Genomic DNA, 21,805 nt, shown 5'->3' with positions numbered 1-21,805 from the left:
TAATGTTAATGAGTGCTCGGACACTTTTCTGTGCCGCTGTATTTATATGTACATACATATTTGCAATTAAAAATGCGGAAGGTCGCCGCTTCCGTAAACGTTAGAAGTTGGACGAGCATTCCTCTGGTATGCCAACCAGTGGTCGGTAACGTCGAATCGCGTGGTTCTCCATGGCGCGGCGCTATTGTCGTAAACGTGGCGAAGCACGCGCTGCGTCAGTATTTCGCGAGCCTCCATCGCGTACCGTCGCAGTTGATCGTAGGGGAAGGAGCTGTCCTGTTCGATAGTGAACTGCGGAGTACAATAAAAAAGTGCCTTTCGTCTAAACTAAGGAAGTACGATCGTAAGGATGGCGGACGACAGCCACGAGAACGGCACGAGCAACGGCGACGTTCCCGAGATCGAGTTGATCATCAAGGTGAGTTTATACTACGCGTGGAACGAAGACGAGGAAGGAGGAAGAGATAGGGAAAAAAGGCGATCGTTTCGTGCACGATATGGGCGTGGATCGAATGACTGGTTTTCTTCCTGTACTTTCTTCTTCTTCCTCCCGAGGTTTCTTCCTCTTCTATCCGGTGACGAGGAGTCGCCGTCGAAACGACCGTTTCCGACCAAGATACGTGTGCATCGTTTATAGTTTATGGTATGGAAAATAGAGAAGCTGCTTCGAGTGAGCATCGACCGTTTACCGAGTAGCGTCGAACCGTTTCTTCTGCCTCTTTGTTTTCTTCACCCTTTCTACAGTTTAGTCAATTAATTGGCTGATCGATAAGATGTGTGGAAAATCGAACGAATGACAATAAATTGAACTTTGCTACGTTACTGGAATATGGTGGCAGAGCGTGAGCTGCGTTATTTCAAAAGCTTTTCGTATTCGTCGATTGCTAGTTGCAAGCACAAGGGACATCTGCGAATATGGTAAGTATACGAAACTATTTCCTGCGACGTAACGCTATGCGAAGAAATACAGACATAAATACATATGTACGAACGGTGATTCTGGTTGGCCGCGTTTTCTACGTCATTGACTCCTCTCTAGAAAAAGGAAACCCTTGGCTCTTATCTCATACGTACGATACATTTTGACGATAATGTATTTTTCCTTTATTTCTCTCCCTCTCTCTTTCTCTCTTTCTTTTTTCCTCTTTCCTTTTTTCTTTTCTTTCTTTTTTCTTTTTTTCTCTTTTTTTTTGGAGTCTGTTCGCTTTTAATGGACGCTTCCAGTGGACCAACTTTTCTTCGTCCCCGCCTCTCCCTTTTTCCCGCCTAATTCGTCAGTCGAAAATGCAAACTCGCGCGACCACGACGACGCATTTGCACCGGCTATATATCAATTTAACGAGATTAGAAGCATTTATATGTATGTAGCCATCGCTATACAAAGGATAAGAAAACAACTGGAAGGTTCCGGTCTATTCTTATACTAATTAGAGTACCGCGAAAATAAAGAATCTTTTACTTTGCGATCTCGATATCATACTTTTCGTTTACAATCGGTAGATAATATCGAAAGATAACGATCGAAATTAATTTGGCAAACGCGTACGAACGTCAGTGGTAAAGTTAATCGATGACTCGACGATTCTTTTTACCGGTTTCTTGTTACCGCGTTATTCTATCGCGTTATATCGGCAATATTACATGTAACTGCAAACAATGCGTGTACATATTAAAAGATGAATTTTGTTTCTCGATATGGACAATCGAGGTAGACTCGCGCGGCAATCGATTTAATCGAGAACGAACTCGATTCCATTTCTCGGAATGCTCTTTCACCATATTTTCTAGAAAAACGTCCCCATAGAAGGAAAGAGGCTTCCTTCGATTGTCCAATTACGAATTGTCGATTAAACTTTCGCCAATCGAATCTATCAGTTGGTTATTTCAGGCAATGGGTAACGCTAATCTTATCGTATCTGTTCGATGGGGAGTTTGACGCGAATTTCCTCGTAAACAGCTCTCCTTCTTATCGTTGTCAGCATCTCAATAAATAAATAACCAAGCGAACGTATTGGAATCGATTTCGTCGCACACGTCTCACGAGACAATCGGCGAACAAGATTCGTTACATTTCAATTTTCGAATTTTCATCCGAGATACGACTCTCGTTCTCTTTTCTCGTTTAATGGATCTCTTTCGCGGAATGATTCGAAAGTTTTCATGAATTTAGATTGTCTGAAAGCTTTAGATTAAAGTTCTTTAAATATTTTAGATTAGATTAGATAGATAGATAGATACATAGATAGATAGATAGATAGATAGAGAGAGAGGGGGGGGAGAGGGAGCGAGATTAGAGTTTAAAGAGATCCGATAGCCGATATCAGAGATTTGGAACGTTCAAGGTTTATAACCTGTTAATCGAATTAAAACCGCTGAAGTAAAAAATTGCACACAACAGAATCTAGTAAGTAATGGAATTTATATCGTAAATATTACAAAAAATTCGTGTTAAAAATTCCTATTATATATATTATGTTATAAGAGTTTAAGAATCCAAATATCTCGATACCTCGTCTTAGCTGGTTAACAGGTATCTAAAAGAAAGATTTTCAAGCTGAATACTCTTCCATGGACCTAATTTTCATGCTTCGAATGCTGTGAATTTTTGTAATTACACACTGACCAAGAGAGAGAGAGAGAGAGAGAGAAATAGCGATGCGGATATTTCATTTACCAAGGCTCAAACGAATACGACGGAACAAATGGAACCTAGATTAGGCATAGATTTCTGTTACCTATTAAATGTTATGGCGAGTACGAGTACTACTTTGAATATTTTATCTGCTTTTGCACGTTACGAATGTTTCGCGAATACACATATGTCGCGTGCATTGTGCGAAACGTTTTGAAACTTTGTTAGCGTTCCAATGAAACTCGAGTTATCGTAAGTATATCGGTAAAGTGTGAAACGTGTCGGGAAATCCGTTTAACTCAAGTATTCGTTTCTGAAAAATCAAATGTTACGCCGACGATAGTCAGAGGCAACGACATACAACATATAAGAATCGCGTCTCTGAGCTAAGATGAAACGCCTAAATGTTTCATAATATAAGCGTAATTGTCTTGTACGATGTGTGTTAAAATACCGTGTGTATGTATCCCGTGCGAATCGACATGTTCGAACTTCGACCCGTAAACGCATAAAAATTCACAGTCTAGCGACGAGGGAGCAGAGACGGACAGCCTTATAAGTAGAATCCTACAGGAGCGAGAGCCTACTCAACGACGGCGTTCGTTACAAGAAGAGATTTAATGGTAACTGGCCGACCTTGCACTCGGAAGGCGATCGTGCGAGGTCTTCGTAAAGTGTGTCAAACGGGATGAAACGACGGGGAGCTCGGCGAGGTCCTCGAGATTCTACCGTTAAACGATGAACTCCTTTACCTTCCGCTTTCCTCGCTCTTCTGGCTTTCCCCCGTGCGTAAACACCTCCCCTTCCCTCCTTTTCTCTTTATCGTCCGTCATAGTTCTCTCTTCGCCTTGCTCATCGAACGTTACTTCTCATCGGTCCTCGCGGATCCGCCGCGAATCCTTTAACCGTTAATCCCGTGCCCATCTCGCGGATGAGTCATCTTTGCCTTCTTATTTGCATACAGGGTATCTTGATGCGTGGGCTAAAATGCTCTAATGTGATAAATAAAGTGGGGTAAAATGGTCTGCGTGCAACGTATTCCGTTGTACGTATTGTGCGTCATTATAAAGAATCGATCGGACGTCGCGGCTTCATCTTCCTTTTAAGGTCGTTACGAGGGTTGCCGATGTCAAAAGTAATATATAAAATTCTGTGTAACTGGCGTGTTCGAGCAGGCTCGCCGCGATCTCTGCACCGAGACCCGGCAGAGATACGTCAATGCAAATTTTCCCACGAAAGAAGAGGAATTTTTATCGAAGCCGATGCGAGAAGCAGCTGAATCCAGCTTAAGCGTTAATCGTTTTACAGTTGATCGTCCATTTTTATTCATAGTGGTGCATCAGCTAAAAGGTTGTACTAAAGAGAGAGAGAGAGAGAGAGAGAGAGAGAGAGAGAGAGAGAGAGAGAAGAACGATATGACGGTCGTCGTATCCTTAGAATACGGAAAAAACCTACGACATACATAGTATGTGCGTCATACAACTGTATTTATTATGCACGTACATGTACCGCTGTTAGACGTTGGTTCGCGATAGCGAATATTCGCCTATTTACCGTATGCCGTGCATTATACAGCAAGTTGTTCGATGACGTGTTGCATCCGTGAGCATTGTTCCCTTCCTTTTTGCATCTTGTCCTCTTCTATGCCAATATGCCGAAGCCAAGCATTCTAATCGCGTGTGCATCGCAGGTAAAAGCCGCGAGAGAGTATGGAAAACCGCTCGATGCGTTCTATAATTCTGTTCGTCGGTCAAGTTGAAACGGGAATCCCGTGTAGTTGCAGCGATGCGCGTAGAAACGCGCTTATTTCAAAAGAAATCAGGAATTTGCTTCGATAGACTATCGGCACGCGCGTTTCGTGTTCGGCTCGTCCACGTTTCAGGCAGCTTGCTGGGCAAAAATTCGAGGATCGTGTTACCCGAGACTTTGTCGTTGCAAAATGATACGATATATACGATGATAGACGTACCGTGCATCGATCACGATTGAATTTTCAAGCGGCGAGAGCGAGAGAAAGGAAGCAACGGCAGGCACGCGGTCGAGCGAAAGATTACTCTTGCGCGTTCCGATCGAAGACGTTCGATGCTTCGTGACATTTGATTCGGCGTCGACGCTTTCCGCGCCACTGGTATTTCGTCACACGGATACCCACGTTACCCATTTCCAAAGTCGATCGAAATCTAGCTTATGTTTATTCTTCGCCTTTTCTATCCAGAAAATGTCCTTTCTATTATTTTTCAGTACGATTCTTGCGTAATATAATTGGCACGCCTGTTACGTAATCGGCAAGCAATCAGTGTCCGCCGATTCGCTGCTCGTTGTATTCTCGAAAACACGGAACTGACCAGGCACAAAACCGCCGCGTTTTATTAGCCTTGGCCGAAAAGTTGCCGAGCTTCGAAGATGAGAGGCCACGTTCGTTTCTTGGGAATCGGGATTTCTCGCGTCATTTTCGCTCTTGAAACTCGCGGGTCGAACTTGCGTCATCGTGGAAAAAAAAAAAAAAGAAAAAAAGGAAAAGAAAATAATCAGTTTCTTTTTCTCGTTCAACACCAAGCTACCATAGTCGTCGACTAATATCTTGAACAGCCAAAGTGTACGATCAGAGGCTGGAGCGAGATGATCGTTGAAACGAAATGAAAATAGAAACCGTGTTCTTGGTAAAAGCTGGCACGCTGCCCACCTTTAATTTATCCGAAATGCATCGATACCATCGGGCCAATCTTTTTCCCTTCTTTTCTTTTTCTTTTTTTTTTTTTTTTTCTTTTTTTTTCTAATAATTGAAGCAAACATACACACGCAGAATTCGGGTAGCGAATTTCGTGACAGTTACGATAGATACGTAGGTGGAATACGGGTATACTCGAAATAAAACGCGTTTTTGCTCATATGGCTATATACGCGAGCCGAAGCTTTTAGTTAGCTGCGAGCGTATCTTTTGGTAAGGAATAAAGCAAGCTGCGTCATCGAGGGAAATAAATAAACCGTGACATGGAGAAAATGAGAGCGGAGCGAGTATGCTAGATATACGTACTCTCGGTTTGCTCGATCAACTGGAGAAAACAGATATCGTTTCGTGTTTGCGTGGCTCGAGGGATTCTTTCGAGTTCGGACAGACTATTTTAGATTAGAGAGACGGTGAAAGTGAGCATCGATTAATTTTTTCTTCGTTACACGCGGCTACTGTGGATTGACGCGCTGTATACGATAAATTGACAATGGGAATATATTTTTGCAGGCATCTACGATCGATGGTCGCCGAAAGGGTGCGTGCCTCTTCTGCCAGGAATACTTTATGGACCTGTATCTCCTCGCCGAATTGAAAACCATCTCTCTAAAAGTGACCACGGTCGACATGCAGAAACCGCCGCCCGATTTCCGTACCAATTTCCAGGCAACGCCGCCGCCGATCCTAATCGATAACGGCGACGCGATATTGGAAAACGAGAAAATCGAACGGCACATAATGAAGAACATTCCCGGTGGACACAATCTCTTCGTGCAGGACAAAGAAGTGGCCACGCTCGTTGAAAACTTGTTCAGTGTATGTATAACTGGTGTAAAGCCGCTCCGCCGAGAAACCGCTACTTTCTCGCCTCGAGACTAGCCGCTAAGCGGTTTTTAAATACGCTATTTTTGTTCTAGAAATTGAAACTGTTACTACTGAACGCGAAGGATAAGGATAAAGATCCGAAATCATCGTCCCTGATGGCACACTTGCGCAAAATCGACGAGCATCTAGGTCGTAAGGGTACTCGTTTCCTCACAGGCGACACGATGTGCTGTTTCGACTGTGAACTTATGCCACGACTCCAACATATCAGGGTGGCCGGCAAATACTTTGCGGACTTTGAGATTCCGGAGACTTTGGTGCATCTCTGGCGATATATGCACCATATGTACAGGCTGGATGCCTTCTTACAAAGTTGCCCAGCCGATCAGGATATCATCAACCATTACAAATTACAACAGGTCTGATATATATGCTGAAGCAACCAGGCACCTTTTCCTTTCTTTTATTTATTATTATTTCTGTAACACCTTGTCAAAGTTACGTTATCGTTGCAGAGCATGAAAATGAAGAAGCACGAAGAGCTAGAGACCCCGACATTCACCACTAGTATTCCAATCGAGGTCAACGACGACTAGGCTGGACCTCTGCCGTCGGGTCTACGATCTCGTTACTTTGATGCAGAAAAGTCGTCGACATCGCGGTGTAGACACGAGCAGTGTGAACAAAGTGGCACACAGTCGTATACATTTTCGATCAGAGTTTTGTTGGTTCTTCCAATGGACGAGATTCCTTGGGAAAGATTTTCTTTGGGAAAGCGGAGTCCGCTATTTGTAAAAAGCATATAATAGGGTCTGAGTACTCTTGTGAAAAAAATCTCCATCGTCTAGGTTTCACCGCGCCGATCCCGCTACACCGATTTATATAACACTTTTGCTACCTATATTTGACAAATTATCGTCGACGCTTTTATGGCCTAAACCGATGCAGAACAAGTAGCTTTTTTACCGCAGGAGGCAGAAGAAGATACCGTATATGAATGTATTAAGGCTTTCGAGAACGACCTGTAAGCGTATCCAGAAAACTTGAACGATATTTTCCTTTCCTTTCTTTCCATTTTCTTTTTCTCGTTTCTCCGCTACGTATGCGAAACCGTACGTAACCTTCGTTTGAGTAGCATTATTCTTAGAAAAGGCATTTTAATCTTTTACGTATACTTTAGATCGAAGCTAATGTATTTTTTGTTCTCCCCGCCACCCCTCCCCTTTCCTTCTCTTTTTTTTTCTTCGAGTAAAGAGAAACTAGGTATTCGATCGTCATCTTTCGATGACGAATGATCTTAACGCAAGTAGAAAATGCAAAAGGGACGTATGCATTTGAATTACGATTAACAATCGATTAGGTTGATATATTTCTTTATTGTTTCTTCTCTTTTTTTTCTTTTTTTTCTTTCTTTCTTTCTTTCTTTCTTTCTTTCTTTCTTTCTTTCTTTAAAATCCGTATTGTATTTATCACGCATCTAACGACTAATCAATAAATTGACTTATTGATGGTTATTCTTCAACAGCCATCCGCATTGACCATTATAATCCTCCATTGTATCGAGCTGTCTGAATGTAAGAAAAGATATTCTAGTCTCACGTACCACGTATAATATCAAAGCTCTGAACACTTGCTTCCAAGGTATTTTTTCTATATACAACGGAATCCTAGGAAATCGTAGTGCATACGTTTCTTCCAACCTCTACGTTATAATGAATTCGAACTTGCTTGCAGATGCTGACTTTATAAAGATGGAAAAAACTGGTCGTTTGAAAACAGTGCATATTTTTCATTGATATCGTTCGACGATTTAACAAACTCGGTACTTTGTATTCGTAATTGTATTATGACCATTGTATTGTAAATCGTTATTATTACTGCTATTGTACTATTTTGGTTTACACTTGTAGAGACGAATATATTAATATCTACATTGACTTTTAGATTCGTAGGTGCGTTTGTTCGTCTTATTTCTTATCGGCAAGAATTCGAGAAATATCGAGTTTTCATAAAGATGTCGAGTAGATAAAAATTTGTCGTTAAAACGAGTCTGATAAAAACGAAAAAAAAGTACGCCTCTCTCTCTCTCTCTCTCTTTCTCTCTCTGCCTTAACGACACCGTTGGTCCATTCTGGCACGAGTTTTAAAATAGCACGCGGATTCCCCTTGCTTGTGATTGCGACTGACTATTACGACGTGTTTTCCATTCATAAATAGGGAAGCACTTGCTGCGTGAGCGGCCATCTTGACTATGTAGTCAATAGAGCTCCTTTTATTTTCATCGTCTAAACCATAAACTATCGTTCGAATCTTCGAGAATGGGTAAATAATTAGTTAGACGGAAATATTTCGAATGCATTGAGGTATTTTTCTAAATAAAATGTACTTGAAAGCATATGTGGTTTCTCTATCGATTAATGTCGTTTCAGTACGCAGTGCACAGCTGATCAGTGGTCTTAGCGGACGGTCGCCGCTTGTTCGTGCTTTAAAATATTGAAAAACGACAGAAAAGTTACTGTTATCCTCGTGTCTATACGGTGGCAATTGAAATTTCACTTTGCAGCAAATGAATAAAATCGCGACGTTTACCAAGTGTCTTTATCGAGTGCTGGAAGTGAGCTGTTAACTGATTCCTCGTTCGTTGGACGTTTCCAATGGTTGCCGTCCGGTGAGTTTCAAGCTTACGATTTCAAACCGGATTGTACGTTGAGATGGTACGATTGAAATTCAAATAGACTGTGACAAATTCTTGGGTTATGCAAAAGTTTTCGATATTGGCACTGTAGAAAGGGTAAAATGAACGGAAACGAAGAGGGAAGTACAGTTGAATTTCTAATTGCATTTACTTCACGCGATACGAAATATATTTACGTGCGAACGTGTTGGAAACTACGATAATACGTTAACGACAGATTTCTATCGATAGATACTGCCGTCGACAGATAAGTAGACGATAGATGGAACAGCGAAATACTTCTCTGTTAACCGCTTTCTATCTTTATCGCGGATTTCTACGTGATTTTCAAGGCGCTGATTTTCAAATCGTGTTACAGTAATGTAGTAATTTTTATACTTTGCCCGACATATATCAGTTGATATCGGTGGTCTAACGTCAATCTTCTTATCGACCGATGTAACATGCATCTCGTTAACTGTTTTTCATCAGACTGCTATTTCTATATATTATCGCGGTTCTTCTATTTACGTACAGTGTCCTGTGAATCAAAGTTTCCCGTGAACTGATCTTTCTTTATCTCGTATTCAAAGAAGGAAATGTCGTTGCTCCTTTCGGCAAGCTATTGGTATTTTCAAAAGCGAAGGATCTTTATAGTTTTATTTTTTTGAAGCGTGTCGTAGACACAAGAGGAACCAGGGTCGATCGGTGCTACGAATTCTAAACTTCGTCGACGACTTTAGCTGCTCCGACGTGCCTCTCGATTTAAAAACTACGCTAATCGGTTGGAAAGTGTTGTTTCGAGCGGCCATTACGACAGTAAACACCGTATGTGTGTATTTTATTTTTATTCGTAAATATGTACCCTAGGGATAATAAACTTTTGGCCAATACTTTGTCCAACGATTTACTATGTACTTCGAGTTATGTAACTGTTCGTTAATTACCGTCGATCTTTTCTAATTCGATAGGATTTCTCGATGTTAGTTGTCCGATAACTGTGCGGATCATCGAGGCGTTCCAACCGAGAGGTCTACATTCAAATTTTTTGGCACATGCGGAAACAGAATTTAAAGGTCAACGATATTTATAATAGCGTGAAAAAGCTGTTTAGAGAATTAACGACGAACTTTGTTATGTGTTGTTATGACGTGTGAATTATCGAAATCGTAAAGAGAGCTGGCGTCATATCGAGCACATACGCGTGTACAGTGTACGCTGTTAAAGTCACGTTCGTACTGCCGACGACTATCGCGCGTCTCTGTCCGTGTCGTCGCTTCTACCTTGACGAATAGTAAATATATAATAATCGGTGATTGATCTGTGAGACGAATTACCGTGACGAATGATGTGGCAGTCGTCGACCAGTCTTTACTCCTTTAGTCGAAAGGTTTGCACAGTGACGAACGCTGACTGACGTTTCTCTACGCGAAAAATGTGTAACATTATTTTCAGGATAGCGTATATTTTTGCCTGGAGGCGTAACTTATCGTAGCTCTGCTTAACGTTAGCGTCGCGTCCCCGTCAATTATTATTCTTGGTTCCTTATTTTTGTCTGCCACTAGGCTCGACGCGTTTTTCTTCTTTTTTCCTTGCTGTAGTTTCACTTGGCCATGATATTGGGCCGCGGTTTCATGCAGTTTTGAAATATTGCGCGTAAAACGGCGAGTTATCGCCGGTGCCGAGTAGTTTGCATCTGCTGTTGGCGCGAGTGGAAACGTAAATAATTATACCAGCGGAGGAGATGTACCGGCTCTTCTTCTTGCGAACAATATCAATTATCGCTGTTGTTCTATCGTTAGAGATTCGTCGCGTTTTCTTAACGTACTTGCTAACTACTACTAACGTAACGTACGTAGACGCATTACTTCCGGCCGATGGGTGCGCGGCTTTACGAAGCAACAGGTGTCGACCGAATTTAAACGGAATAATTTTCTATATTTCGTATAATAGTTTAACATTATCGTGTTGGAATGTGATTTTTCTTTTCTCGAAACGTTTAGATCACATGGTGTATGACATTCGGTCGCAGACAGAAGCTTTTTATTAATTCACATGTATATTACGGTTATAGGAGGAAGAGGAATCGTTTGGCAGAGTGACGTTCGAGCAAAGTTGTTGGAAGGTTTTCGAACCATGGCGAAACTAGGATGAAAGAATCGGACGGTCGAAAGAGTAATAATAAAGAGTTGAAAATTACTGGAAATGCGTGAAAATTGCCGTGGAATTTACTTTTGCCCGTATTGCCAGGAGTAGACGAAAACGGCCACGCTGTGTCTCCTGGGTATTTCATGACACAAATATCTTCCCGGCATGTTGGAATTCCGCTTTTCCTTTTTCGCCTGTCCCGACGAACGGCGTTCTCGCCGTCGCCCCCTCCCCCTCCCCCTCCTCCTCGGCCCGCTCTTAAAATCCCGTCTGTGTCACCGATAGAAACATGCTGCGTGTCTGGTGCAATTAAAAGATGCTGCTCCTTTGCTGTCAGACCGAGGGGAAAGTATATTGGGTCCGCTGGCGATAAGCGACAAGACCGCGAAACCGTCGTATCCATCGGATCGAGTCTAACCGAGTAGTCGCTAATAGCAGCAAGTAGTAAGTAAAGTATCGGTGGTCGAAGAGAATCGCGCGTGTCTCTCTTATTTTGTCGCTTGTTTCGCAGGATTCCGTTTGGCAGAGGGAAGCGAGTTCGCCAGAGATTTGCACAATCCACGGCGGAACAAATTCGATTCGCTGTTACGTTTCCGCATCGAGTACCTGCCCACACACACACACGTTTATTTGCATTTTCGTCATTTGTGTGTCGAACGGCCGACACCGTTTGGCAGGCACTGCCAGTAGGACCAGTAAAAACTGCCTGTGACAGATTCAGACGGATACAGAGTGGCGCGAAAGTAACTTTGCAACTCTAAGTTTACAACTCTAAGTTTATACCGTCGAAACGGAAATACACTAGGTAAAAGAACGATAAAAGACTATTGCTATTTTGTAACGTCGACGTGCGAATGGAATATTTCATTGCGAATATATTTGCTTTTAGTTGCATCGGACGTTTTGTATGACGTTGCGTGCTTCGATCTCGTTGACGAGGAACGCGTCGGATCGTGAGATTTTAAAGCGGTTTAGTTCGTCGTCTCATCCGGGACACGGTGGGCAAAAGACGCGTGCGTGAGCGTTAGAAAGTAGCGGCGTTTAAAAGAAGACACGCCGGTTAGGGCGAACGCTCTCTGACCAGTGGCCCGAACGCAGGGCTACGTGCCAATAAACAGTTTTCCCTCTGATTGATGCCTCACTCACCTGACACACCGGGGCCTGCCAGGTGCGAGGCGACGGAAGAAAGAGAGCCGAATTATTAATTCTATCTAGCACTTTATTCTCTCCCATGGCCCGGTGCCAAGTGCGAATTGCACGCGTACAGCTTCTAACCTCTTAGTTTCTTCCGATCGACCGAACGACCCTGTGCTCGCCTCTCTCTTTCTCTCTCTCTCTCTCTCTCTCTCTCTCTCTCTGCTCCCCCTTCCTCTCTACTCTTTTTTTCGATTTTTGTGGATTTTCGACTATCCGGATCTAGACCCGAACGCATCTAGACGTAAAAATGAACAGGAGTTGCTGCGAATCGGACGGTACGTCGATTTCTAAAGTCTCACGATTCTAACCGTGACTCGTAAACGATCGTCGAATTTCGATGCGAATAGAGCATGTCGTCCATGTTTAAATATCGTCTTTTCATATCGTTTTCTTTTTTCTCTTCTCTCGTCTTTCTCCCATACTCGGGCATACAAGTGTCGTAACTGTTGTTGGTTTATACGAGAAGGGAGTCGACGGTAGAATCGAAATTGCTAGGAAGTGAATTTTTCCAACTGTCTACTTTGCTGGGGAACTGTGATAAAAGTTGCAAGTTTCTCGATACGACGATACGACGATACGACGATACGACGATACGACGATACGACGATACGATGCAAGGAGGATTGCAGGAGCATAGGCGCATGCGTATACGCGTGGGAGCGTGGCACGCGCAGTGCCGGCTAATTATGTGGCACTCCTACGTGCCACGCGGCACAGGTGTCCACCGTTTCTCTATTCGCTGCCAATTCCCTAACGTAACGGGTGTATCGAAGTTATCGAGCCATGAAACGTTGCGGAGACGCGGCAAGTGGAACGTTAGACACACCGCAAACATCGCACGAACCTGGTGTCTCCGTCCAACTCTAGATTTATTAAAAAATCGGCGACGAACGTAGTTGTGAAAGAATGGAAATCGGATTGCGCCGTGTTATACGATACGATAGCGTAGATGGAAAGCGAAGCAGAAAGTAAAAAAAGTCTAGAAAAATGATAAGATTTCCATGGAACATCGGGTAGGCAGCTATAGACAAATTCATGCGATTTTCGTTTCTCTTGAAAAATGGGTCAAACAGTCGCAGGTTTAAATAAAGAACGTGGTGTCGTGTCGTGTCGTGTCGCGTCGCGTCGTGTCGCGTCGCGTCGCGTCGCGTCGCGGAAAGCGGAGACGCTCTCGTACGTTTCTTCCTTTTGCCGCGGTAAAAAGTAGGTGGTCGTGGTGGCCGAGAGGCACGTTGCGAGCGTGGTCGAAACGATGAAAAATAACGACACGATGCAATGATTTAACGGTCGTCCCGTTAGCAGGAAGATTAGCAAAGATGGGAGGAGTGGCGTTCACTGGTCGAAGTTTGGTGTGACCTTCGTTATAATTAAGAGGCCGTAACGCACGATCGCGCGATATTTCAGTGCGTCTGTAACAAGCGAAACGATTTGCCCCACGGCAGGTTCCACGGTCTTTTCCTTTTCATTTTCTCACGACTTTGTCTTCATTAATCGCATCCCCGTCCGCTCATCCGTGGTTGAATAATTTGAAACACTTTCGCGCACCGACACGAAACTGCACGAAACGTCGTATTTGGAGGCCATCCAAATCGTTTATCCACTAAACTACAAAATTTCGACCATCTTGCCGAATTCCTGCTTCTCTCGCTCTCGTTCCGTTCGTCTGCAACACCTCGTGCTCTTTCGGTACTCGCAATCAGACACCGAGAACCGATAACCAACGTCGTTCCGCAGAAAATACGCTGTTCTCATCTTCGCATCTCGCGCTCTGTCTCCATCGACTGACAGCAACGACGATAGTTTATCAGCCGTGGGCGTATTTGTTCTTTCGACCAATCATATTCGATCAAAGGATGGTGTAACGAGAGACCCTGGCACCCACAGGTAGGCCTGCCAGGAGGATGGGGGCCCACGATGGGGGAGTGCCATTGCTCTAACATCGCTATCATGCAGCTGTTCCATGAGCTGAAGCAGCAGTTCCCTGCGCTCCCTGATCACGTCGTTTCCCAGTGCATCGCCCAGGTATAGGTGCTCTTTGTCCGCCAGATATTCTGCTCCTATGCTGGTCTCTCGGAAAATTCGATCTACAGTGCAGTAACGAAGAGAGTTTGGTAAGACACGGCGTCGTTGGCTGGCACCGCTGTGAAACCACCACGCTGGATCGAGTTTTCCGAGATGGGCTCCTTGAGTGTGCACACGGTGTGCCGCGTAAACCACTTTACGGAGATTTGTTCTTATCGCTCGTCCGTCATGGCTAAAACGATCGTCGCAATAACGACTAACCATTCGCGTACACCACGAGTATACCATAATCTCTGGCATTGCAAATTAACGGCACAGAATTTCTCTCTCTCTCTCTCTCTCTCTCTCTCTCTCTCTCTCTCTCATTGCACGAGCGTGGAACCTGTGTGTATAGACGTCCTTTGTGTTGGCCATTTGGTTTTCTTTACTTTTTCTTTTTCCTGTCTTTTATTCCTTTCTTTTTTTTCCTTTCTGATTGCGCATTCGGAACATGTCCCTTAATCAGCAAAGATTGACCGCACTATAACAATAATATAACGTTTTGTATCCGCGTTGGGATTTCTGGGTTTTTCCCAGTCACCGCAACAATCATCGTCTTTCCAATTGCGGTGCTCTGCTCTCCTTAGTTCAAACGTTGTCGACAATGTCGAAACCAAGTTTTATCGCTCTTCTTTCTCTTTCTTTTCCTTTTTTTCCCCTTTTTTTTGTTTGGCGCCATTTTTGCGTACCTTTGCTCGATCGAAAATATCTAATCGTTGTTTTCTAACTCGTATCAGTATTTACGACAGCGCGTATTTTGTAGCCTGTATAACGCAATATCTGCTTGAAAGGTGAAAAGCCAGGGGAACCTGATACGTGATTTCGACGTGTCTCGAAAGATGAAAATGCACTAGATAAGTGCAAGCGATGACTAAGGAGCCAGTGACATACGTTACGTGCCAGTGACATACAGAGGTTTTCAACGTTTTGTCAGTACGAATAGACTAGAAAGTCCCAGAATTTCACGCTATCCGGCAAAGTACGAAGGATAGGCGGGCGAAAGGCTGGCACTGTTTAACCTTTTGCGGTCTATCGTTCTCGCGCCAGCAAACTCCGCTTACGACCATCTGTACCACGGAATTGAAAAGCAGATGCAAATCCGTCCTTCGTACCTGGGTAACCCAATCGGACCGCAAACGGTTAACTCCTCCTAATCGACTCCTGTCTAATCGACGAATCTGCCAGCAACGTGTAACATCGTACGTTAGGATCCGGCAGAGGCAAGACAATTTTCCAGTCGAGAAGCAAACAAAAAAAAAAAAAAAAAAAAAAAAAAACCGAGAAAAGAAATAGAAACAAAAGGAAAAAGAGAAAAAGAAAGATAACATTTTGAAACGCCCTGCCAGCGGGCTCGCTCGCGATGACCGGAAATCGGCTGACCCAAGGTGCATCTGTGCGTTGCAGAATAGCCACGATCGGGAGACATGCGCGAGAAGCCTTCGTGCCACTCAAGAGTCACGTCAGTCTCCGGGCGCGTTCCCACCGGCGGCACTTTGCGCCATCCTCCAGCAGCAGCAGCAGCAGCAACAGCAGCAACAGCAACAGCAGCAACATCATCAACATCATCAACGAGCGAACCATCTGGCCACGCAGCAGCAACGTTTCTGCACGATGAGCCAGTTGCAACGCGCCAGCAACAGCACGAACAACAATACGCGACCACACAGACCAGCCTCGCTGGACATTGGTATGGCACGGCGCTGTCCCGTTAGCTGCACACGAGCAGCCGCGATATCAGCCTCGTCGCCGATAGCTGCCGACTCAGCCAGCACCCCTTCTTCAGCGCCTGCCGTCTGCACGACCGCGTCGCGCGGTTTCTTCGACGATTGCACCGGACCGAGCGACGCGAACTGCCTTAACAAAGTGCAGAACGCGGGAAACGAGCCAGCCGGATTCGAGTTGAACGTGAACGTTGCCTGCAGCCCTGCTGGCAATCGCGGTACGCATCTACCTGAGGTTTCGTTGGCCGAGCGACGGGGCAAGTCGAAACGAACGATCGGAATAACGTAATATCACGTAGAAGGATAGGCGCTTCACGGTGAATAGCGGCGGATACTCGTGATGTATTTTCAGTTCCTTATCTTCGATACGACAAAGTAGCAACAAGCATGTACTTGTACGTATGAGAGTATGCATACAGGAAGCAATAATCGCTTCTCGTAGATTCGCTGACGGTAGATCGCAACGTTGTCGCAAAGTGTACGTAGTCTGCGCCGATATCGTCTCTGGATTGCAGCAGTTTCGCGCCTATTATATTCCGACTTTGCTATATTCGGAGAAGAGTTAAACGGGTTCGTTTGCGGGTGCAGCGATGCCAGCAAAATTCAATTTTGATCGTAACGAGCGTAACGCGACGCCGTGGCTCTGTGCGACGGAGATTTGCCTGTTTGCCTGTTAGTCGAACGAAAACGTTTAACCCTTGGTTACGGTGGTTGGTTACGGTACCGTCGACTTCTTTTCATTTTGCACGTCGTACCGTCGATCGCCTGATTTATTCCACCTTCGCTCGTTACTTACTCTTAACGGAACACCCATTTTTCTTTTTTATTTCCACCGACGACCGTTTAGACTTTCGAACGGTGCCTACGATCGCTGGTGCCTGTAAACGAAGCGATCTGCTGCTCGACCCACGGACTCATTACGCCGAGCCGTTACTCAACGTGGAGAACACGGGCCCGCAGATCGATCACACTCGAAGCTACACCTCGGTTAGTCTGACGCTGAGGCCGCCATCCTCGGAACCGCAGCCTCCGATCGACATCAGATCTCAGGGCTCGAGCCTGACTTACTCGAGCTCCTCCCTGGATCCCCGGGGCTTTCAAAGCCGTCTTCAGATCAGCATCGGCGCGGGAGCCGTTGGCGGTGTGGCGGCTGCGAGAATCAGACCTCCGATGGGCCCTATCAGACCCAACAGCTTGATACCGCCGGTACAAACCGGTCCTCAGAGACCACCAGGTCTGTATTTCTGTATTTCTGTATTTCTGTATTTCTGTATTTCTCTATTTCTCTATGCTTTCAACTGTTTCACATCTGTCGTACGTGCAACTGTCGCCTGAGTTTTCAGACTGTGCAACAATTGTGACCTTGGCTCGAGGCGAACGATCAGAGAGATCGGATCGTCTGACTAAAGTGTGAAAGTTGCAGGTCTTCCAGCAGGACCACCTAGTCAGTTACCGAGGCCCACGACGACAATGAGCGCCCCAACCACACCTTCTGTACCATCCACGACAAACATCGCCCCCTCCATTAGCCTTCCGACAACACCGTCAGGACCGACCACGACCTCGCCGCCCTCCAGTCCCATTGGCGAACGAATACCGGCCAATTCCGATCAGAACCGATCGCCGTTGAATCAAGGTGAAGTCCGCCGCCGTGGCTACGTTTCTCGCCGAGCCTTGAAAATAACCTTTCAGCCCGGCTATTTTTATTTTTCGCCATATACGTACTCGCTACCGATACCATAAAGGCGGCTCTCGCTTTGTTTTCCCAATTCTCGTATTATAGGAATCGCGTACACGTATATTTACCTGCGAAAACCACTCCGTCGCACATGCTACGCCCACGCATGTAACACTGAGAACGATATTTACGCATTCCTGACCCCACGCTCCGTCTATACATAGCCACGCTTGCGGTTACTCTACGCGGACCACCTGATCCGCTATTCCCTCTCACGAGCAGCCTCGCCTCCATGTTGACGCGTTTCCCGAACGCTACGATTCGCATCTCGTCTTTACCATTTGATCGTTCGCACGCGGTGAAATAATATGTCGACAGGGATCGAGTCGAGTCGACCTAATTTGTACCGATGCATCTCGTGCTTGGTTAACAACGGTCGTATAACCGTACATTTGTTAAACTACTCGAGAATCCACTAACAAACTTCTTAAATCGAACAACTTCTATTCCATCTGCCGATTACATCTATTTATCTCTTATCCGATACGATCAATTAATTACTCGATTGTTGGAACGCAGTGGCGGAGCATCAAAGGGAATTGGTCGCCGAGCAGTTAGCAAGAAAAGATAGACTCGCCAGGGAATTGAGAGCCGAGAAAGGACGACTCGAAGCTATGAAGAAAGAATTGCAGTCCCTCACGAGGCCCTTTGATTCTTCGATGCCTCCTCAGGTATGCCCTGTGTCGGCCATTCACTCGTTTAACGTGCCATTATAACGTGCCCAACGTAAATAAAATCACGTTATCTAACGACCACTTTGCAGGAACTGAAAAAAAAATTGAGGAGCGAGATCTATCAGCTACAAGTTGAATGCGACAGACTTGCGGATGAGGTAGATCAGTGGTCTGACCCAAGAGGTAATAATTTTATTGCTGGTAAACGATTTCCCCTCCTCGCTCTTCCTCGCTCTTCCTCGCTCTTCCTCGCTCTTCCTCGCACGAAATTCTCTTCTTTCGTTCGTTTTCACAGTACCTTTGGGCGAAACGAACGAAAAGTTTTATCAGCGTATTTACACGGGTCAGCCCCTACCATCGAGATCTGTCAGCGCCGACCCACCGCCTCTGCCGAGTCAGCCACCCGCCTGGCAACCGGAACCGAGCGGTAACAACGTTGATAGAGAGGAACGAGACGGACCTTCTTGGGTCTGTAGAATGTGCACCTTCGACAATCATCCATTGATGAATAAATGCGAACAGTGCGACATGCCGAGGCTGTTGGATCACGGAAACACAGGTACGACTTCTGGAAAATCGATAGACGACCTTACGGCCTCGTTAACACGCTTGAACATCGATTCGTCACCTCCGCCGCCGCCTCCAGCACCTCTGGGAAAATAAAATCCAGTACCTTAACAGCATGTCCCTTTTTTGCTATGACATTTTTGTCAATTGACGAATTTCTTTCGAACAATGATATTTTGTGAAATACCGGATACGTACGGTCCTCTATACTTCGCCCCCCTGTGATCGAATGTCTTACAAGAGGTGGCGTTTCTTATTGTAAAATATTTGCTCGTGAGCGAGAAAATTGTTTTACGACCACCGCAAGCATTGATGCGACATCAATAAAACATGACTATCCGACGCACTTAAACGTAACGCATGGACATCGTGTGCTATCCTCTTCCTTCTTTTTTTTCTTTTTTTTTTTTTAAATAAACTCAATCGAATTAAAAATTCGAATTGATCTTAACCAAAGGCATGTTTAATTTAGCATATGTTACAGTGTCATTTTTCCCTAATTATTAATAGTTTAATCTGTTTAATCGTTTCGACGGGTCGGTAACCGTAAATTGGTAAGTAACTAATATCATTAAACGTTAAGTAAAATTGTGTTGCGAGAAAAAGATTATCCGTAGATAAATACCAGTCATAAATGTATAATGTACGATTTGTAGGCGAAACTCAAGATATTCATATACGAGTTACACATCATCACAACTTCTCTCCGAGCCGTGAGTATATTTCCCTTCGTTTTTATCTTTCTCGGATGCGATTTCTACTACGAGACTAAAGATATCAGACTGTGTGTGATATAAAAAATGTATGCTTCTTTTCAGGGATAGTGCATAGTTGGGTGGTATGATGTGAACTGCGTTAGAAACGTGAAAACTGTATATAAAATCATTATTTAAGTTAAATAAAAAGTAGCAGCCAACAGATCGGGAAAGGAGAACCAGAAATTTAAATAACTCGATTGACTTCAATTTTTCGTTTATTCGAGAGATCAGTGTATAACTCGATTTTTGATAAGAATGGATTCAGGTGTAAGATTGGAATACAACGTACCGCAAAATGTACCATTCTCACTTCTGATTACTAAATAATCAACGACTTATCGGTAGTCTGACTTCTATTTGTATGAGTTTTGAAATACTATTTAAAATACAAGATATTTGTAGTAAGTCCTTTAGCATGATATTCACTTATTATATAGCTGTACCCCGTTCCAAGTTTAGCTTCGTTTCGCGCGTATATTCCCCATAGAACCTCTCTAATTTCTGGTTGAATTTAGCATTGCGTTCGTTTATGTAATCGATATCAGCGTCGTCGTTGTGCATTCTTCTTCTACTATACCTCTCTCTCTTCGCGATCCTGAAAACAGAGACACGCGGAGAATGACGATGCACCGACGATGCAATAAACATTAGGCTGCTAAATACTAACTGTTTCTCCAAGTCTTCCACCATTTTGTCAACAGCTTCTTTCTTATCTTCGTGAAGACCGTGTAATATAGTGTTTCTATCGCCGTAGAAGGCCGGGCCTAATTTTTCTTTAGCCTCGTCATACGAATCCATGTTTGGTTTGATATTTTTTACCAGCCTGTTGTATTGCCGAATAGCTGCTTGTTCGTAGTCCGAGAAACCTGGATCTGGATTCTTTCTGTTTTTTTTCTTTCTTGCTATACGTTCTGCCTCTGTCGCATCGATGTGAAGTAATTTCGTTCTCTCGTAGTCTTCTCCCTATAAAACGCACCATACGTATAAATTTGATCGACACACCCTATAACGTACACCCTGTGAAAATTGTTTTTTTTATAGATTACCTTCTCTTGAGCAGCTTTTCTCGCAGCTTCGTCCTGTACGATCCATTCGGCTTGCCTTTTACGCGATTCCCAGTTCGAAGGAAGCTTGCTCCTTTTATCTTCCTCTATAACTTCTTTGTGATTTTGTTGTCTGGCCTCGTTCTACGAAATCAACATTCCGTAAGAAACGGCTACATTCGAAAACAAGGAGGAGACAAATTGAAATTACAGGTTAAGGTGGAATTACTCTGTTCTTTTACCGACCCTTTTCACGTGCAGTTCCCGCAAGCGTTTCATTCTCTCGGCATGTTTCTCCGCCAATGATTTCTCATTGTTCGCATTCTCGTTATCCATCCTGAGCCTCGATATCAACTCCGATAATTGCCAACGAGTAATTCGGTGTCGATCGCGCTCGTCGAAAGGTTAGAACGCAGTTTGGTGGTGCGACGTTACCGACACGTGGGTCGTGCCCCGTGTAATACGTGTATACCGAAAGCCGCGACAGATGTCAGTAAGCTACGATTCGTCGACGAAAAAGGCGAACTCCGTTTGCCCGACTTCTGTGGGTGGTGGATCGATTGAAATTGATCTGCTCTGTGGAGCGAGCGGAGAGAGAGAGCAATAAACGGATCCTGTGGTTCAATCCTAGGAGCGCGGTGATACCGTGGTGACAGGCATCGAGGGAGAAGTCAGGTGATTTTTCGTCCGCCGGTAGAAGGTTTTGAGAGGCGGTACCGGTCGATCACAACTTGTCGTCGAGTTAGCAGCACTTGTGAAGGTTCGCGTTTGCGCGAACCCCGACGGTGAAACGTGACGCAGAATTGTACGCTGGCGGCGGTTGGGCCGCAGAAGAAAGTTGGCGCTCTGCGGGGCTTTTGGGGATTACCCGCGAAGCGCGGTCACAGGGTGCCGCGAAAGCTCTCCTTGAGGCGATCACGACAAGGATAGAAGAGACACGCACGCGGCTCCTCACTCGCCACTCACGACATTCTCCCGGACAAATTAATTCTCCCTATACCGTTATGGAGACCCTCGAATCTAGTCGCGTCTGCCGCCT

At 44.7% G+C, this 21,805-nt stretch overlaps 3 protein-coding genes across 12 annotated transcripts; 2 read left to right on the top strand and 1 right to left on the bottom strand.

Moving 5' to 3' along the window:
- The first annotated feature begins 194 nt into the window (after positions 1–194).
- Clic (chloride intracellular channel protein 5) lies at positions 195–8,128 on the top strand. Of its 2 annotated transcripts, none has more exons than XM_033331448.2 (4): positions 195–418; positions 5,871–6,176; positions 6,278–6,604; positions 6,701–8,128. In XM_033331448.2, exons 1-4 carry the CDS (start codon positions 350–352, stop codon positions 6,779–6,781), a joined length of 783 nt encoding a protein of 260 aa, XP_033187339.1. In that variant the 5' UTR covers positions 195–349; the 3' UTR covers positions 6,782–8,128. The 2 variants fall into 2 exon arrangements, with proteins under 2 accessions (XP_033187339.1, XP_076479445.1); XM_076623330.1 differs by lacking the exon at positions 195–418 and adding an exon at positions 739–918.
- Positions 8,129–8,280: 152 nt separating this feature from the next.
- Tab2 (TAK1-associated binding protein 2) lies at positions 8,281–20,128 on the top strand. 9 transcript variants are annotated; one of them, XM_076623311.1, is made up of 10 exons: positions 8,281–8,853; positions 10,934–11,451; positions 11,519–11,812; positions 14,089–14,226; positions 15,670–16,204; positions 16,834–17,220; positions 17,404–17,622; positions 18,244–18,395; positions 18,488–18,581; positions 18,694–19,402. In XM_076623311.1, the coding sequence occupies exons 4-10, from the start codon at positions 14,119–14,121 to the stop codon at positions 19,059–19,061; spliced, it is 1,863 nt and encodes a 620-aa protein (XP_076479426.1). In that variant the 5' UTR covers positions 8,281–8,853; positions 10,934–11,451; positions 11,519–11,812; positions 14,089–14,118; the 3' UTR covers positions 19,062–19,402. The 9 variants fall into 9 exon arrangements, 8 of the variants coding, with proteins under 8 accessions (XP_076479426.1, XP_076479431.1, XP_076479427.1 ...); XR_013059717.1 differs by lacking the exons at positions 8,281–8,853; positions 10,934–11,451; positions 11,519–11,812 and adding exons at positions 11,897–12,479; positions 19,622–19,678; positions 19,784–20,128 and having other exon boundaries at positions 18,694–19,519; XM_076623315.1 differs by lacking the exons at positions 8,281–8,853; positions 10,934–11,451; positions 11,519–11,812 and adding exons at positions 11,897–12,479; positions 19,622–19,678; positions 19,784–20,128 and having other exon boundaries at positions 17,410–17,622; positions 18,694–18,957.
- Positions 19,921–21,533, bottom strand: LOC117155466 (pre-mRNA-splicing factor Syf2). Its single transcript, XM_033331449.2, has 4 exons — positions 21,013–21,533; positions 20,770–20,910; positions 20,391–20,686; positions 19,921–20,318 (listed from the first exon to the last, which is right to left on the bottom strand). The coding sequence occupies exons 1-4, from the start codon at positions 21,100–21,102 to the stop codon at positions 20,153–20,155; spliced, it is 693 nt and encodes a 230-aa protein (XP_033187340.1). The 5' UTR covers positions 21,103–21,533; the 3' UTR covers positions 19,921–20,152.
- Between the last annotated feature and the right edge of the window lie 272 nt (positions 21,534–21,805).

The sequence above is a fragment of the Bombus vancouverensis genome, chromosome 12 (genome assembly GCF_051014615.1).
Source record: "Bombus vancouverensis nearcticus chromosome 12, iyBomVanc1_principal, whole genome shotgun sequence".
Taxonomy (NCBI): Eukaryota; Metazoa; Arthropoda; class Insecta; order Hymenoptera; family Apidae; genus Bombus; species Bombus vancouverensis.
This window is presented reverse-complemented; position numbering and strand designations above follow the sequence as displayed.

Excerpts from the sequence above, each read along its gene's own strand:
- Clic (XM_033331448.2), top strand. The coding sequence starts at position 350 with ATGGCGGACGACAGCCACGAGAACGGCACGAGCAACGGCGACGTTCCC. Across the intron at positions 6,177-6,277 it reads TCGTTGAAAACTTGTTCAGT|AAATTGAAACTGTTACTACT; the intron begins GTATGTATAACT and ends TTTTTGTTCTAG. Across the intron at positions 6,605-6,700 it reads ACCATTACAAATTACAACAG|AGCATGAAAATGAAGAAGCA; the intron begins GTCTGATATATA and ends TTATCGTTGCAG.
- Tab2 (XM_076623312.1), top strand. The coding sequence starts at position 14,119 with ATGGGGGAGTGCCATTGCTCTAACATCGCTATCATGCAGCTGTTCCAT. Across the intron at positions 17,623-18,243 it reads CCGATCGCCGTTGAATCAAG|TGGCGGAGCATCAAAGGGAA; the intron begins GTGAAGTCCGCC and ends GTTGGAACGCAG. Across the intron at positions 18,582-18,693 it reads TCAGTGGTCTGACCCAAGAG|TACCTTTGGGCGAAACGAAC; the intron begins GTAATAATTTTA and ends TCGTTTTCACAG.
- LOC117155466 (XM_033331449.2), bottom strand. The coding sequence starts at position 21,102 with ATGGATAACGAGAATGCGAACAATGAGAAATCATTGGCGGAGAAACAT. Across the intron at positions 20,687-20,769 it reads GAAAAGCTGCTCAAGAGAAG|GGAGAAGACTACGAGAGAAC; the intron begins GTAATCTATAAA and ends TGCGTTTTATAG. Across the intron at positions 20,319-20,390 it reads GTGGAAGACTTGGAGAAACA|GATCGCGAAGAGAGAGAGGT; the intron begins GTTAGTATTTAG and ends CTCTGTTTTCAG.